This window comes from Oncorhynchus keta, unplaced genomic scaffold (assembly GCF_023373465.1).
Source record: "Oncorhynchus keta strain PuntledgeMale-10-30-2019 unplaced genomic scaffold, Oket_V2 Un_scaffold_4394_pilon_pilon, whole genome shotgun sequence".
Classification (NCBI taxonomy): Eukaryota; Metazoa; Chordata; class Actinopteri; order Salmoniformes; family Salmonidae; genus Oncorhynchus; species Oncorhynchus keta.
Genome location: NW_026290944.1, coordinates 253,566 through 268,733, shown reverse-complemented (window position 1 = coordinate 268,733; position 15,168 = coordinate 253,566). Strand labels below are relative to the sequence as shown.

The window sequence follows — 15,168 nt, the reverse complement described above, 5'->3', positions numbered from 1 at the left end:
GGCTGTCCGCAGACCACCTGGTCGTGCTGCTGATCCAGTTTCAACTGTTCTTCCTGCGGCTATGGAACCCTGACCTGTTCACCGGACATGCTACCTGTCCAGGACCTGCTGTTTGATCCATTTGTTTGTTTCAGTTTTCAGTAGTAGAATCCTTTGACGTATTGTACAAAATGTACTGGCTTGAAATGTGATAATAAACTTACATAACGTGCACAATTTTGACATAGTGGAAGATATACTGAACTTATACTGTCTTTCATAGTAAGATACACCAAGATATGTGTTGCTCTCGCAAATATGAACTTCTACTGTCTTTCATAGTAAGATACACCAAGATATGTGTTGCTCTCGCAAATATGAACTTCTACTGTCTTTCATAGTAAGATACACCAAGATATGTGTTGCTCTCGCAAATATGAACTTCTACTGTCTTTCATAGTAAGATACACCAAGATATGTGTTGCTTTCGCAAATATTTGTTCATTGGTTTTGCAAAAGTCTGTTGATTGGTCAGTCACTGGATTAATTTGTTTTGCAAAAGTCTGTTGATTGGTCAGTCATTGGGTTCATTGTTTTACAATATGTTCAAATCAAATCAAGCTTTATTTATATAGAACATTTCAGACATGGATTCAACACAATGGGCTTCACAGGAAAATTATAAAGCAATGAAAATAAAAACGGAAATATTTACTACACAACAAACAAAGAATAATGATCATTATAAGGAAAGACCATTGATTAAAATAGTAAGAATATGATGTAATGACTCCTGGCACAAACTATAAGCTTGATTTACGACATTGTTAGTAAACAATATAATTATACAAAAATAAATTGTAAGTTAGTTGCGTAAATAATTAGGATTACTAAATGTTACATTACATTTATGTAATATGAAATATCAAAACCGAATGTAGACCCCTTTGTCAATACGTTTTGGCAATAATCAATAAAGACAATTAGCAATTGAATGTTGTAAAGAAATACTGTGTGTGTAAATACTAGGAGTGATGTATGATTGTTCATAAACCTCAAGAACGTTCAAATTAGGTTGATCCAGTGGAGTCGTTGAAACGATTCAGGGGAAAAAAACGTTTTTTTCAACGTTCAACCAAAACCGAACGTAGATTGGACGTCGGGCATCGTCTTCTTTTCAATGACACTAGGTGGGATAGCCTCAATGTCAAAACAGTCTTCTTTTCAATGACACTAGGTGGGATAGCCCCAATGTCAAAACAGTCTTCTTTTCAATGACACTAGGTGGGATAGCCCCAATGTCAAAACAGTCTTCTTTTCAATGACACTAGGTGGGATAGCCCCAATGTCAAAACAGTCTTCTTTTCAATGACACTAGGTGGGATAGCCTAAATGTCAAAACAGTCTTCTTTTCAATGACACTAGGTGGGATAGCCTCAATGTCAAAACAGTCTTCTTTTCAATGACACTAGGTGGGATAGCCTCAATGTCAAAACAGTCTTCTTTTCAATGACACTAGGTGGGATAGCCTCAATGTCAAAACAGTCTTCTTTTCAATGACACTAGGTGGGATAGCCCCAATGTCAAAACAGTCTTCTTTTCAATGACACTAGGTGGGATAGCCCCAATGTCAAAACAGTCTTCTTTTCAATGACACTAGGTGGGATAGCCTCAATGTCAAAACAGTCTTCTTTTCAATGACACTAGGTGGGATAGCCTCAATGTCAAAACAGTCTTCTTTTCAATGACACTAGGTGGGATAGCCTCAATGTCAAAACAGTCTTCTTTTCAATGACACTAGGTGGGATAGCCTCAATGTCAAAACAGTCTTCTTTTCAATGACACTAGGTGGGATAGCCTCAATGTCAAAACAGTCTTCTTTTCAATGACACTAGGTGGGATAGCCCCAATGTCAAAACAGTCTTCTTTATAGCCCCAATGTCAAAACAGTCTTCTTTTCAATGACACTAGGTGGGATAGCCCCAATGTCAAAACAGTCTTCTTTTCAATGACACTAGGTGGGATAGCCTCAATGTCAAAACAGTCTTCTTTTCAATGACACTAGGTGGGATAGCCTCAATGTCAAAACAGTCTTCTTTTCAATGACACTAGGTGGGATAGCCTCAATGTCAAAACAGTCTTCTTTTCAATGACACTAGGTGGGATAGCCTCAATGTCAAAACAGTCTTCTTTTCAATGACACTAGGTGGGATAGCCCCAATGTCAAAACAGTCTTCTTTTCAATGACACTAGGTGGGATAGCCTCAATGTCAAAACAGTCTTCTTTTCAATGACACTAGGTGGGATAGCCTCAATGTCAAAACAGTCTTCTTTTCAATGACACTAGGTGGGATAGCCTCAATGTCAAAACAGTCTTATTTTCAATGACACTAGGTGGGATAGCCCCAATGTCAAAACAGTCTTCTTTTCAATGACACTAGGTGGGATAGCCCCAATGTCAAAACAGTCTTCTTTTCAATGACACTAGGTGGGATAGCCTCAATGTCAAAACAGTCTTCTTTTCAATGACACTAGGTGGGATAGCCCCAATGTCAAAACAGTCTTCTTTTCAATGACACTAGGTGGGATAGCCCCAATGTCAAAACAGTCTTCTTTTCAATGACACTAGGTGGGATAGCCCCAATGTCAAAACAGTCTTCTTTTCAATGACACTAGGTGGGATAGCCCCAATGTCAAAACAGTCTTCTTTTCAATGACACTAGGTGGGATAGCCTCAATGTCAAAACAGTTTTAACGTTTTATCGACACAAACATATTACTTGTGTATTTAAAAAAAAAACACCTTATTAACTACACAAACACGAAAAACACTTGTTTTGTCAATTAACAATAAATCACTGATATAGATTAGGGGGGAAATATAGAGGTATAGAGGGGTATATATGATTAGGGGGAAATATAGAGGTATAGAGAGGTATATATGATTAGGGGGGAAATATAGGGGTATAGAGGGGTATATATGATTAGGGGGGAAATATAGAGGTATAGAGGGGTATATATGATTAGGGGGGAAATATAGAGGTATAGAGGGTATATATGATTAGGGGGAAATATTAGGGGAATATAGATTAGGGGAATATATAGAGGTATAGAGGGGTATATATGATTAGGGGGGAAATATAGAGGTATAGAGGGGTATATATGATTAGGGGAAATATATAGAGGGGTATATATGATTAGGGGGGAAATAGAGGTATAGAGGGGTATATATGATTAGGGGGGAAATATAGAGGTATAGAGGGGTATATATGATTAGGGGGGAAATATAGAGGTATAGAGGGGTATATATGATTAGGGGGGAAATATAGAGGTATATATGATTAGGGGGGAAATATAGAGGTATAGAGGGGTATATATGATTAGGGGGGAAATATAGAGGTATAGAGGGGTATATATGATTAGGGGGGAAATATAGAGGTATAGAGGGGTATATATGATTAGGGGGGAAATATAGAGGTATAGAGGGGTATATATGATTAGGGGGGAAATATAGGGGTATAGAGGGGTATATATGATTAGGGGGGAAATATAGAGGGGGAAATATATATGATTAGGGGGGAAATATAGAGGGGTATATATGATTAGGGGGGAAATATAGAGGTATAGAGGGGTATATATGATTAGGGGGGAAATCAGATTGTTTCTTGTTAGATAATCTGCAGAAGACAGTCGGCTACATTTTGAAGTGTTGCATTTCATTCAAGTGGGTTGCTAATGCAACACTTTTTTTTGTTAAATCACATAAATAGGACTCTTTCAAAACCTGGATTTTTCCCCTGATGAAGCTAATATCCACATCATGCTGAAATCAATAGAACAGGAGACAAACATTTAGGCTTCTACATTGTGACGTCATTAGAATGATCCTACTACAATGTTAAAACATTCTACATTGTGACATCATTAAAATACTCCTACTACAATGTTAAAACATTCTACATTGTGACATCATTTCATTGATATCATGAAACAAGTCCTTCATGTATGTACTTTCTGATGTTTAATCAGACATCTTTTATCAGAGTATCTCTTCCCACATTGATCACAGATATAAGGCTTCTCTCCTGTGTGTATTCTCCGGTGTATAGTCAGATGGCTAGACGTAACAAAACTCTTTCCACATTGATCACAGCTGTAAGGTTTCTCTCCTGTGTGTATTCTCTGGTGTGATTGTAATGTATATAATTTTGAAAAGGTCTTCCCACAGTCAGAGCAGCTATAAGGTTTCTCTCCAGTGTGAATTCTCTGGTGGGATTGCAATGTATATAATTTTGAAAAGGTCTTCCCACAATCAGAGCAGCTATAAGGTTTATCTCCCGTGTGAATTCTCTGGTGTGTTTTCAGGCTGCTTGTATCATTAAAACTCTTTCCACACTGATCACAGTTATAAGGTTTTTCTCCAGTGTGAATTCTCTGGTGTGTTTTCAGGCTGTTTGTGTTATTACAACGCTTCCCACATTGAAAACAGCTATAAGGTTTTTCCCCAGTGTGAATTCTCTGGTGCACTTTCAGTGAATCTGATCTTGAGTAACTCTTTCCACAGTCAGAGCAGTGATGAGGTTTCTCTCCTGTGTGTGTTCTCTGGTGTGTAGTCAGATGGCTAGATGAAGAAAACCTCTTCCCACATTGATCACAGCTATGATGTTTCTCTCCTGTGTGTATTCTCTGGTGTGTTTTCAGATTACTTGTACGTGTAAAACTCTTCCCACATTGATCACAGCTATAAGGTTTCTCTCCTGTGTGGACTCTCAAATGTTTTTTAAGGTCTGCTGAAGAGGTGAATCTCTTCCCACAGTCAGAGCAGCGGTGAGAATTGTCTCCTGTGTGAATTCTCTGGTGAAGTTGTAGTGAATCAGATCTTGAGTAACTCTTCCCACAGTCAGAGCAGTGGTGAAGTTTCTTCCCTGTGAGTCTCTGCCTGTGTTTTATCAGACGTTCTGATGTGGAGAGACTCTTCTCTGCTTCGTCTGCGTCATGAGGTTGTTGAGGCTCCCCAGAGGATCCACCACAGTCACGTCTCTCTCCTGTGTGAACGACAAAGTCAGACAGATGGTTAAAGGCTCACAACAGAAGTCAACTGTTTCTTTAAGCAAAGAAAAGGTGATGCCCAGGATGTTGTGCAACAATTTACGTCTATAATGACATTTAAACGCTTTGATAAACTTATTTGACAATTGTCTTAAAATGTTTATTTATTTTTTATTTCACCTTTATTTAACCAGGTAGGCAAGTTGAGAACAAGTTCTCATTTACAATTGCGACCTGGCCAAGATAAAGCAAAGCAGTTCGACAGATACAACGACACAGAGTTACACAAGGAGTAAAACAAACATACAGTCAATAATACAGTATAAACAAGTCTATATACAATGTGAGCAAATGAGGTGAGAAGGGAGGTAAAGGCAAAAAAGGCCATGGTGGCAAAGTAAATACAATATAGCAAGTAAAACACTGGAATGGTAGTTTTGCAATGGAAGAATGTGCAAAGTAGAAATAAAAATAATGGGGTGCAAAGGAGCAAAATAAATTAATTAATTAAATACAGGTGGGAAAGAGGTAGTTGTTTGGGCTAAATTATAGGTGGGCTATGTATAGGTGAAGTGATCTGTGAGCTGCTCTGACAGTTGGTGCTTAAAGCTAGTGAGGGAGATAAGTGTTTCCAGTTTCAGAGATTTTTGTAGTTCGTTCCAGTCATTGGCAGCAGAGAACTGGAAGGAAAGGCGGCCAAAGGAGGAATGACAGTCAGTGATCAACAACGGTCGTATTTAGTCTTATGTTTTTTTACTCTTGTAGTAAAATGGATGATTCTAGAATATCAGGAACCTTTCTGTGTTTGCTAAAATTGCACGAGGGCAATGTGCTTGCAGAAAGTCGTCGCTGCTTAATACAGAAACTTAAAGGAGTAAATCTGCATGGGGCAACTGCTTTATACTAAAAAACACTTCAACCAGTAAAATGCTATTTCTTTAGAACTATAAACCTGGTAAATCTAGACTGTTGAAGCAAATCTGCAAAAAAAAATGTTTTGCCATCGTCTCAAATCAACTGGTTTATACTTTTTAAAAAACACTTCAACTTCAACCTGTAAAATGCTCTTTGGCTTTGCTACGAGCTTGTCAAGGAGCATAAGTTATTACAGTTGCTGAAACTCTAAGCAGACTTTTAGTCAGCAATATAGGCCCCTCCCTGCTAATGAGGAAACTGCAAGTTATGAATATAATATGAATATAATAATATAATATGAATAATAATATATAATATAATATGAATATAATATAATATGAATATAATAATATAATATGTATATAATATTAATATAATCATATAATATGAATATAATAATATAATATGAATAATAATAATATATAATATAATAATAATATAAATATAAATATAATATAATAATAATATATTAATAATATAATATATAATATAATATGAATATAACATGAATATAATAATATAATAATAATATAATATGAATATAATAATATAATAATAATATAATATGAATATATAATATAATAATAATATAATAATATAATATGGTATAATAATATAATATGAATATAATAATATAATAATAATATAATATGAATATAATAATATAATATGAATATAATATGAATATATAATATAATAATAATATAATAATATAATATGAATATAATAATATAATAATAATATAATAATAATATAATAATAATAATATAATAATAATATAATAATATAATAATAATAAGCTCTATGTTGGAGCAAAACAGGGGCGATGAAGATTTTATAATACAGGAACTATAAACTATAAACAGGAACTATAAACATACACTATCCTATAAACTATAAACTATAAACTATAAATAAACTAGAAACAGAAACGCAACATGCAACAATTTCAAAGATTTTAGTGATCCCTTTATATAAGGAAAATCAGTCCATTTCTATAAATTCATTAGGCCCTAATCTATGGATTTCACATGACTGGGAATACAGATATGCATCTGTTGGTCACAATAACATGTATAAAAAGGTAGTGGATCAGAAAACAGCCGGTATCTGGTGGGACCATTTGCCTCATGCAGCAAACTCCTTCACATAGAGTTGATCAGGCTGTTGATTGTGGCCTGTGAAACATTGTCCCACCAAGTCTTCAATGGCTGTCAATTTGCTGATAATGGCTCAATAGAACACGATGTGTTAGGGAATAATCAGGAATTTGTTGGTAAACATAGGTAAGATGTTTTATATTCATCATATGTTTGTAAGTTATCTCTCATCAGAATGGTATTTTTGTATAATACTGTGGCGGGGTTGCAGTATCTGTTCTATGTCAAGACTAAGTTGCATGGGCCTCAGAGAGGGGAGAGGTCAAGGGACCATCAAGCGTGTATCTCTTGGCTCCACAATGTCTCAATAAAGTCAGTGTGTTCTGATCTTGTCAAGATAGGATGGATTTGATATAGCCTGTTGATATGGAGGATTGGTTTAAGGTTCTGGGGTTTGAGAAAGGAGACAAAGCTGAACAATGAATTATGCCGATGCCGTCTTATCCTGTCTTTGCTATAAAGGATCCTATTTGCATTATGTTGGGACTCTCAACTTTTCATTAGAGATACTGAACTGTTGAAAGTCAAAATCTATTGCAATGTGGAAGGGGCTCTCAGAGAATCTCAAAAACACTGAATTACCTGAGAGTCACAGGGTTGTGATAGTTCAATAAAAAGATGGACTTTGATAACTAACTCTGACTTGTGTGTGGTTTGCGCTCATGATTTGGTAAATAAAATAAACAGATGTCGTACCGACCAGAGCATCCCAAACATGCTCAATGGGTGACATGTCTGGTAAGTATGCTAGGCCATGGAAGAACTGGGAAGTCTCAGCTTCCAGGAATAGTGGTGATGGCAACGGATGAATCTCAATAAAACATGGCCTCAGGATCCAAGTCTCACATCTCTGTGCATTCAAACTGCCATCAATAAAATGCAATTGTGTTCATTTTCCGTAGCTTAGCCTCAAAACTGTAACCCCAAGCCACCATAACACTCTGTTCAAACGTTGACATCAGCAAACCGCTCACTCAAACATGCCATGAAGTCTGCAGTGTGAGGCCGGTCAACGTACCGACAAATTCTTTTAAAAAACATTGAAGGCGGCAATAGAAAAAACATTTGATTATCTGGCCAAGCACAGGTGGACATTCCTGTAGTCAATGCCAATTGCATGCTCCTCAAAACTTCAGACATCTGTGGCATTGTGTTGTGTGACAAAATGGCACATTTTAGAGTGGCCATTTATTGTCTCAATAAAACATGTCAATGATCATGTTGTTTAATCAGCTTTTTTGATAAGCTCAATGGAAATTATCTTTGCCAAGTGCTCACTAACAAGGATGTAAACGACCAAGTCAGTTAAGAACAGTGGAACCTTGTTCTCAGAAAACATTTTTACCTTGTTCGTCTCAGGGATAAAACATTTCGTTACTGGCCCAATGCTCTAACCAAACACCTGCCGCATTTAACACTCTACTTTCTGATTATACTTGTAAGGCTCGTTTAAATGTCCTCAATAATCTAGTGTTTGCGTCCGAATGGTCCCAATGGTGAACAGTTTATTTAGTAATAACCTGCTCAATAAAACATGGTCCCAGATGGTGAACAGTTTATTTAGTAAAACCTGGTAAATCTAGACTGTTGAATGGTCCCAGATGGTAAACAGTTTATTTAGTAATAACCTGGTAAATCTAGACTGTTGAATGGTCCCAGATGGTGAACAGTTTATTTAGTAATAAAACTGGTAAATCTAGACTGCTGAATGGTCCCAGATGGTGAACAGTTTATTTAGTAATAACCTGGTAAATCTAGACTCTGAATGGTCCCAATGGTGAACAGTTTATTTAGTAATAACCTGGTAAATCTAGACCAATGGTCCCAATAAAACAGTTTATTTAGTAATAACCTGGTAAATCTAGACTGTTGAATGGTCCCAGATGGTGAATATCAGTTTATTTTCCCCCACGGTGGTCATCCTACTTGTTTAATAAAACGTGAACTCTGAGTCACCAGGTTGCCAATTACATGGGGTGTTTTGGTTTCACTCTGGGTTGATAAACAAACGGAGAGGAGACAAAGTCTCCTATTTCAGTGGCTGATAATACAGGGGGCGATCCAGGATTGGTCCATTTTAGTTTTAAACTAATGCTATACTGTATAAAGTTTCTATTCAGGATTGGTTGATAATACAGGGGGCGATCCAGGATTGGTTGATAATACAGGGGGCGATCCAGGATTGGTTGATAATACAGGGGGCGATCCAGGATTGGTTGATAATACAGGGGGCGATCCAGGATTGGTTGATAATACAGGAGGCGATCCAGGATTGGTTGATAATACAGGAGACATCCATGAGACATCCTGAAAATCAGTCTTCTCACAAAAAACATCTGAACAGTTTTTGGCTACACAATAATATGATCCCTCTGTAGAAAGGTTAAGTCTCTCACCAACAAGTACATGTGGACACACAGTCTGAAGGTAAAAGGTTAAGTAAACACATAAAACATGTCAACCGACCAAGTCTCAATAAAACATGTCAACCGACCAAGTCTCAATAAAACATGTCAACCGACCAAGTCTCAATAAAACATGTCAACCGACCAAGTCTCAATAAAACATGTCAACCGACCAAGTCTCAATAAAACATGTCAACCGACCAAGTCTCAATAAAACATGTCAACCGACCAAGGCTCAATAAAACATGTCAACCGACCAAGTCTCAATAAAACATGTCAACCGACCAAGTCTCAATAAAACATGTCAACCGACCAAGTCTCAATAAAACATGTCAACCGACCAAGGCTCAATAAAACATGTCAACCGACCAAGTCTCAATAAAACATGTCAACCGACCAAGTCTCAATAAAACATGTCTCTCAATAAAACATGTCAACCGACCAAGTCTCAATAAAACATGTCAACCGACCAAGTCTCAATAAAACATGTCAACCGACCAAGTCTCAATAAAACGTGTCAACCGACCAAGTCTCAATAAAACGTGTCAACCGACCAAGTCTCAATAAAACATGTCAACCGACCAAGTCTCAATAAAACATGTCAACCAAGGCTCAATAAAACATGTCAACCGACCAAGTCTCAATAAAACATGGCTCTCAAAAAACATGTCAACCGACCAAGTCTCAATAAAACATGTCAACCGACCAAGGCTCAATAAAACATGTCAACCGACCAAGGCTCAATAAAACATGTCAACCGACCAAGTCTCAATAAAACATGTCAACCGACCAAGTCTCAATAAAACATGTCAACCGACCAAGGCTCAATAAAACATGTCAACCGACCAAGTCTCAATAAAACATGTCAACCGACCAAGTCTCAATAAAACATGTCAACCGACCAAGTCTCAATAAAACATGTCAACCGACCAAGGCTCAATAAAACATGTCAACCGACCAAGGCTCAGGGCTGACATTTTGTTGCCAATTAAATCCCACATCAATCAATCTGCAGTTTGAAACAATAACAAAGCTGTCACTGTTTTGGTAATAAGATGATGGATGGAGAAATGTAACTACTCTCAAATTCATAGACAAAAGCTTTTATAGCTTTTATAACCTCGTCACGATGTTCAGACATTATAAGGTGTTGACTTGACAGTCGCTCAAATTCATAGACAGATCTATGGATGCAAGGACTGACCATCCATGATATCAACAGTATAGTTTTAACCATGTTGAGGCAGCAGGGTAGCCACTTATAAACGTTTATGATGTAACAATGATGTGATGATGTAATTACACATTCCACCACTGTTTTGGTAATGAGATGATGGATGGGGCTGGAGAAATGTAACTACTCTCAAATTCACAGACAGACCTATGGATGCAAGGACTGACCATCCATGATATCAACATTATAGTTTTAACCATGTTGAGGCTATACAGTGTTGGTTTACATTGTTTCTAAACATTATAGTAAAAATATATATATTTGGGGTTCTGATGGGGTACAACAGTTGAACTAAGCTCATGAGGCATGTGTTATATTCTTCAAGAATCAATGGCTATAAATAATTTAAAAGTCCAAATATGGACTACAGACTTCCCTTTTAACACCAAACCCCAGTTCAACAACTGCAGAGTTTGCGCCTCTGTATTTAAGACAGTACTTACTAGTGTTAATCAGGGAACGGTTTCTCAAAACCATCTTATGGCTAAATTCATCATTATAATTATTGGATGCCTTAAGTTGTATTTGGGAAACCGGGCCCAGATATCCAGTTTCCTCCTCTTCTTCCTCCTTTTTGGATGTGACAGCCACCTCCCCCTCCTCCTCCTTCACTCCAAAAACGGAATCCTCTTCTTTCTCCTCTTCCTCTTCTTTTACTGTAACATCCTCCTCCTCTTTCACTCTGAACGAGTCTTCCTCTTCTTTAACTGAGACGTCTTTCTCTTCTTCTTTCACGGCAACAGCCTCACCCTCTACTTGTTTTTGTATTGTAACTTCCTCCTCCTCTTTCACCAGAGCTTCTTTCTCCGTCCAGCAGACCTCCTCTTCTTTATCAGGAGGAGAGCAGCTTAGTGACCGCATGGTCGGAGATGTTAGCTAGCTAGGCTAATGCTAACTTAACCAGCCAGCTAGCTGACTAATAACAACGTAAATGTGACAGTAAATGGTATAACTAACGTTAGACGACAGAAATGTGTTTACAACACAGTGGCTAATATACCACAAAACGTCTAAAGAGTTTTATTGGTTCGTCTATCAAGCTACCGAGGTGTCTGACTAACTGTTGCTGCTGATGAAAGAAGAGTTCCGTCCACTACATTATACGTCACACCAGCAGCATCGCCTTAAAGTCTCAGACCGCCATCTGCTGACTGGAGTGGGTAACGCAGTTGAGTCAAATGTTTATTTAATTTTCAGACAAGTTACAAGTACAACTGAATGAATTCAACTGAAATATGTTTCCCGCATTTAACCCTGAATCAAAGAGGTCGGGGGGTAGGAATTATTAGTTTTTAATCACCAATGTAACAACACAGTGTGGCTAAAGACTTAGTAACTTCATTGTAGTCACGATCTGGTTAACTATAAGTACAAAGTGTTATTTTTGCGTTATTACACATTTATTAACTTATTTCCGGATATCGTCCCGCAATGCATTATTTCTCAAGTTCACCTGGTTAAATAAAGGTGAAATAAGTAAAATAATACACTAAAATATGGATCTTGTCTGTGCTACCGAGTTCATACGCTCGAAGAGACGCTGTTTAAAGCTGGAAGGGCCAAGATGGCTGCGCACCATAATTGTATTTACTTATAATTAAAGTAGTTTCCAGTCATTCCTATCATTGTTTTTTTTTCTGTTGAATATATGAAGCACTTCCCTGTGACTGGAATGATGAATGGATCATTTATTTCCGGGAAGTGGTGACAGAAAGAGAAAAGTCCGTTCTATTGCTAAGCAACAAGAGAGGAACGTGCTTATTAAAGACAACTGCTGTGCTACGCATCACATCTCACACTTTCGACAACTGTTGAAGATTATATGCATCACATCTCACACTTTCGACAACTGTTGAAGATTATATGCATCACATCTCACACTTTCGACAACTGTTGAAGATTATATGCATCAAATCTCACACTTTCGACAACTGTTGAAGATTATATGCATCACATCTCACACTTTCGACAACTGTTGAAGATTATATGCATCACATCTCACACTTTCGACAACTGTTGAAGATTATATGCATCACATCTCACACTTTCGACAACTGTTGAAGATTATGAATTCCCCTGAATTACAATTACTGCTAGGGTCCTCAGGCTCGGTGGTCGGGCCTGTAGGCTGGTCGGTGAGTTTGGTATCGCTCTCGACATGGTGTTCCTCAGTTTTTGCCCAGCCATTTCTCGGTTATCCATGCTGACCAAAGCTTAGCCAACTAGCTATAATTATTCAACGCGCCGCTTTCAAAACATATCGAAGCTAGTAGCTACTAGCTAGTCTATTGTCAGCTGTAGCTGTCTGAAAACCTTTTCCCCTTTCTGTGAGAAAAAAAAAACCTCCCTGGGATCCAATGAGCTTCCTAAACAAGATAATGAATGCGGTACCTTATGGACGTTGCATGGCTAGGTGCCCAATCAGACTGCATTTTGGGATTTTAAGTACTAAATATTACATTATTACATCCCCCTACCTCACCGCTCCTTAGATTATGAGTTCTCACCTGGCATATAACATCTCCGTCCTGGTCTGCTCTACTGACGGGACCGCCAGCGCTACATTGGCAGAAGCAGACCGGGTAATTCACATTCCATCTGTTATGTTTATGGGAAACAAAACTGGGGGAGGAGGGGGGGGGGGCACAAATACAAATTCTATCTGGGGAATCCATGCCACCCCCTAGAGCCCCAGACTCAGACTAATGACTAATGAAGCAAAGAACACAGGTTGAAAAGGAGTTTGATTGATACTGTCTGGTGTGTAAAGGTGGGGGGGACATTTAATTTAATGCAGTTTTAATGAAATCACATCTAAATCACATTTATTCAACATAAGGTGTGCCCAGTGGGAAGAGTGAACTCTGTATTTTTGGAGGTTCGCTGCATGACTGTCTGTTTATGTCACAAGAGGAGCTATTTTGGCACCTTTTGGGTGGAATACAGTCACTGTTACTGAGGTGAAGGATTAAGTTGAAGCCTTAGTGGAAGGAAACTATCAGGGTTACTGAGGTGAAGCCTTAGTGGAAGGAAACTATCAGGGTTACTGAGGTGAAGGATTAAGTTGAAGCCTTAGTGGAAGGAAACTATCAGGGTTACTGAGGTGAAGGATTAAGTTGAAGCCTTAGTGGAAGGAAACTATCAGGGTTACTGAGGTGAAGGATTAAGTTGAAGCCTTAGTAGAAGGAAACTATCAGGGTTACTGAGGTGAAGGATTAAGTTGAAGCCTTAGTGGAAGGAAACTATCAGGGTTACTGAGGTGAAGGATTAAGTTGAAGCCTTAGTAGAAGGAAACTCCATCAGGGTTACTGAGGTGAAGGATTAAGTTGAAGCCTTAGTAGAAGGAAACTATCAGGGTTACTGAGGTGAAGGATTAAGTTGAAGCCTTTAGTGAAAGGAAACTATCAGGGTTACTGAGGTGAAGGATTAAGTTGAAGCCTTAGTAGAAGGAAACTCCATCAGGGTTACTGATTCATTCCAACCAATCAGGGCTCTTGGACACACTCCGGGGCTCGGCACCTGCACACTTTAAGTTAGAGCGTGTTTTGCCATCTAGAGAAAATAAGTGTTTGATGCTGATGGACCTTCGCATGCTGTTTCCTGACTAAAGTGTTGTGGGTATAATAGAAAACCCTTCAATAGAAGCGTGTTTGATAAGTGTTTGATGCTGATGGACCATTCGCATGCTGTTTCCTGACTAAAGTGTTGTGGGTATAATAGAAAACCCTTCAATAGAAGCGTGTTTGATAAGTGTTTGATGCTGATGGACCATTCGCATGCTGTTTCCTGACTAAAGTGTTGTTTAATAACAGGAGCAACAATTGATCAGAATAATTTTTCCTGACTAAAGTACAAATACTTCCAGTAATATAAAACCCTTCAATAGCTGATGCTGATGGACCATTTGTTTCCTGATAAAGTGTTGTGGGTATAACCCTTCAATAGACATGTTTGATAAGTGTTTGATGCTGATGGACCATTCGCATGATACACATCAGACCAACACACATGTTGAACTTCCACTTCCTGATTACACATCAGATACCATCAGACCAACACACATGTTGAACTTCCACTTCCTGATACACATCAGACCAACACACATGTTGAACTTCCACTTCCTGATACACATCAGACCAACACACATGTTGAACTTCCACTTCCTGATACACATCAGACCAACACACATGTTTTACATCTTCAACAACAACAAAACGTCCCGAGAAAACATTTTGTAAGATCTCTTATAAATTATTTTATTACCACAATGTTATGGTCACTACGGCCAATGGGAACTTATATTGCTGTGGAGCAAAGCTAAAATAGCGAGCTGGTAAATGAGTCTTTTCCCCCATTGGCAAGACCACTAATACATCCTCCCCTCACACGAAGGCTCAAAATGCTTCTAGTTGCTCCTATTTTAATC

General features: G+C 38.0%; 1 protein-coding gene and 1 long non-coding RNA gene across 51 annotated transcripts in view; one reads left to right on the top strand and one right to left on the bottom strand.

Moving 5' to 3' along the window:
- The window catches only part of LOC127928898 (zinc finger protein 271-like), a 94,488-nt gene extending 82,623 nt beyond the window's left edge, over nt 1–11,865 (bottom strand). Inside the window, exon 1 of the mRNA XM_052516488.1 lies at nt 11,186–11,865. Within this exon, the coding sequence (XP_052372448.1) occupies nt 11,186–11,603 (418 nt within the window). The 5' untranslated portion in view covers nt 11,604–11,865. The remainder of the gene's footprint in view (nt 1–11,185) is intronic.
- Nucleotides 1,067–3,982, top strand: LOC127928894 (uncharacterized). Of its 50 annotated transcripts, none has more exons than XR_008132661.1 (8): nt 1,163–1,310; nt 1,405–1,545; nt 1,640–1,874; nt 1,998–2,185; nt 2,233–2,326; nt 2,374–3,021; nt 3,194–3,417; nt 3,570–3,982. It is a non-coding gene; the product is annotated as an uncharacterized LOC127928894 (long non-coding RNA). The 50 variants fall into 50 exon arrangements; XR_008132662.1 differs by having other exon boundaries at nt 3,194–3,456; XR_008132686.1 differs by lacking the exon at nt 3,570–3,982 and having other exon boundaries at nt 2,374–2,467; nt 2,562–3,021; nt 3,194–3,538.
- Nucleotides 11,866–15,168: the final 3,303 nt, after the last annotated feature.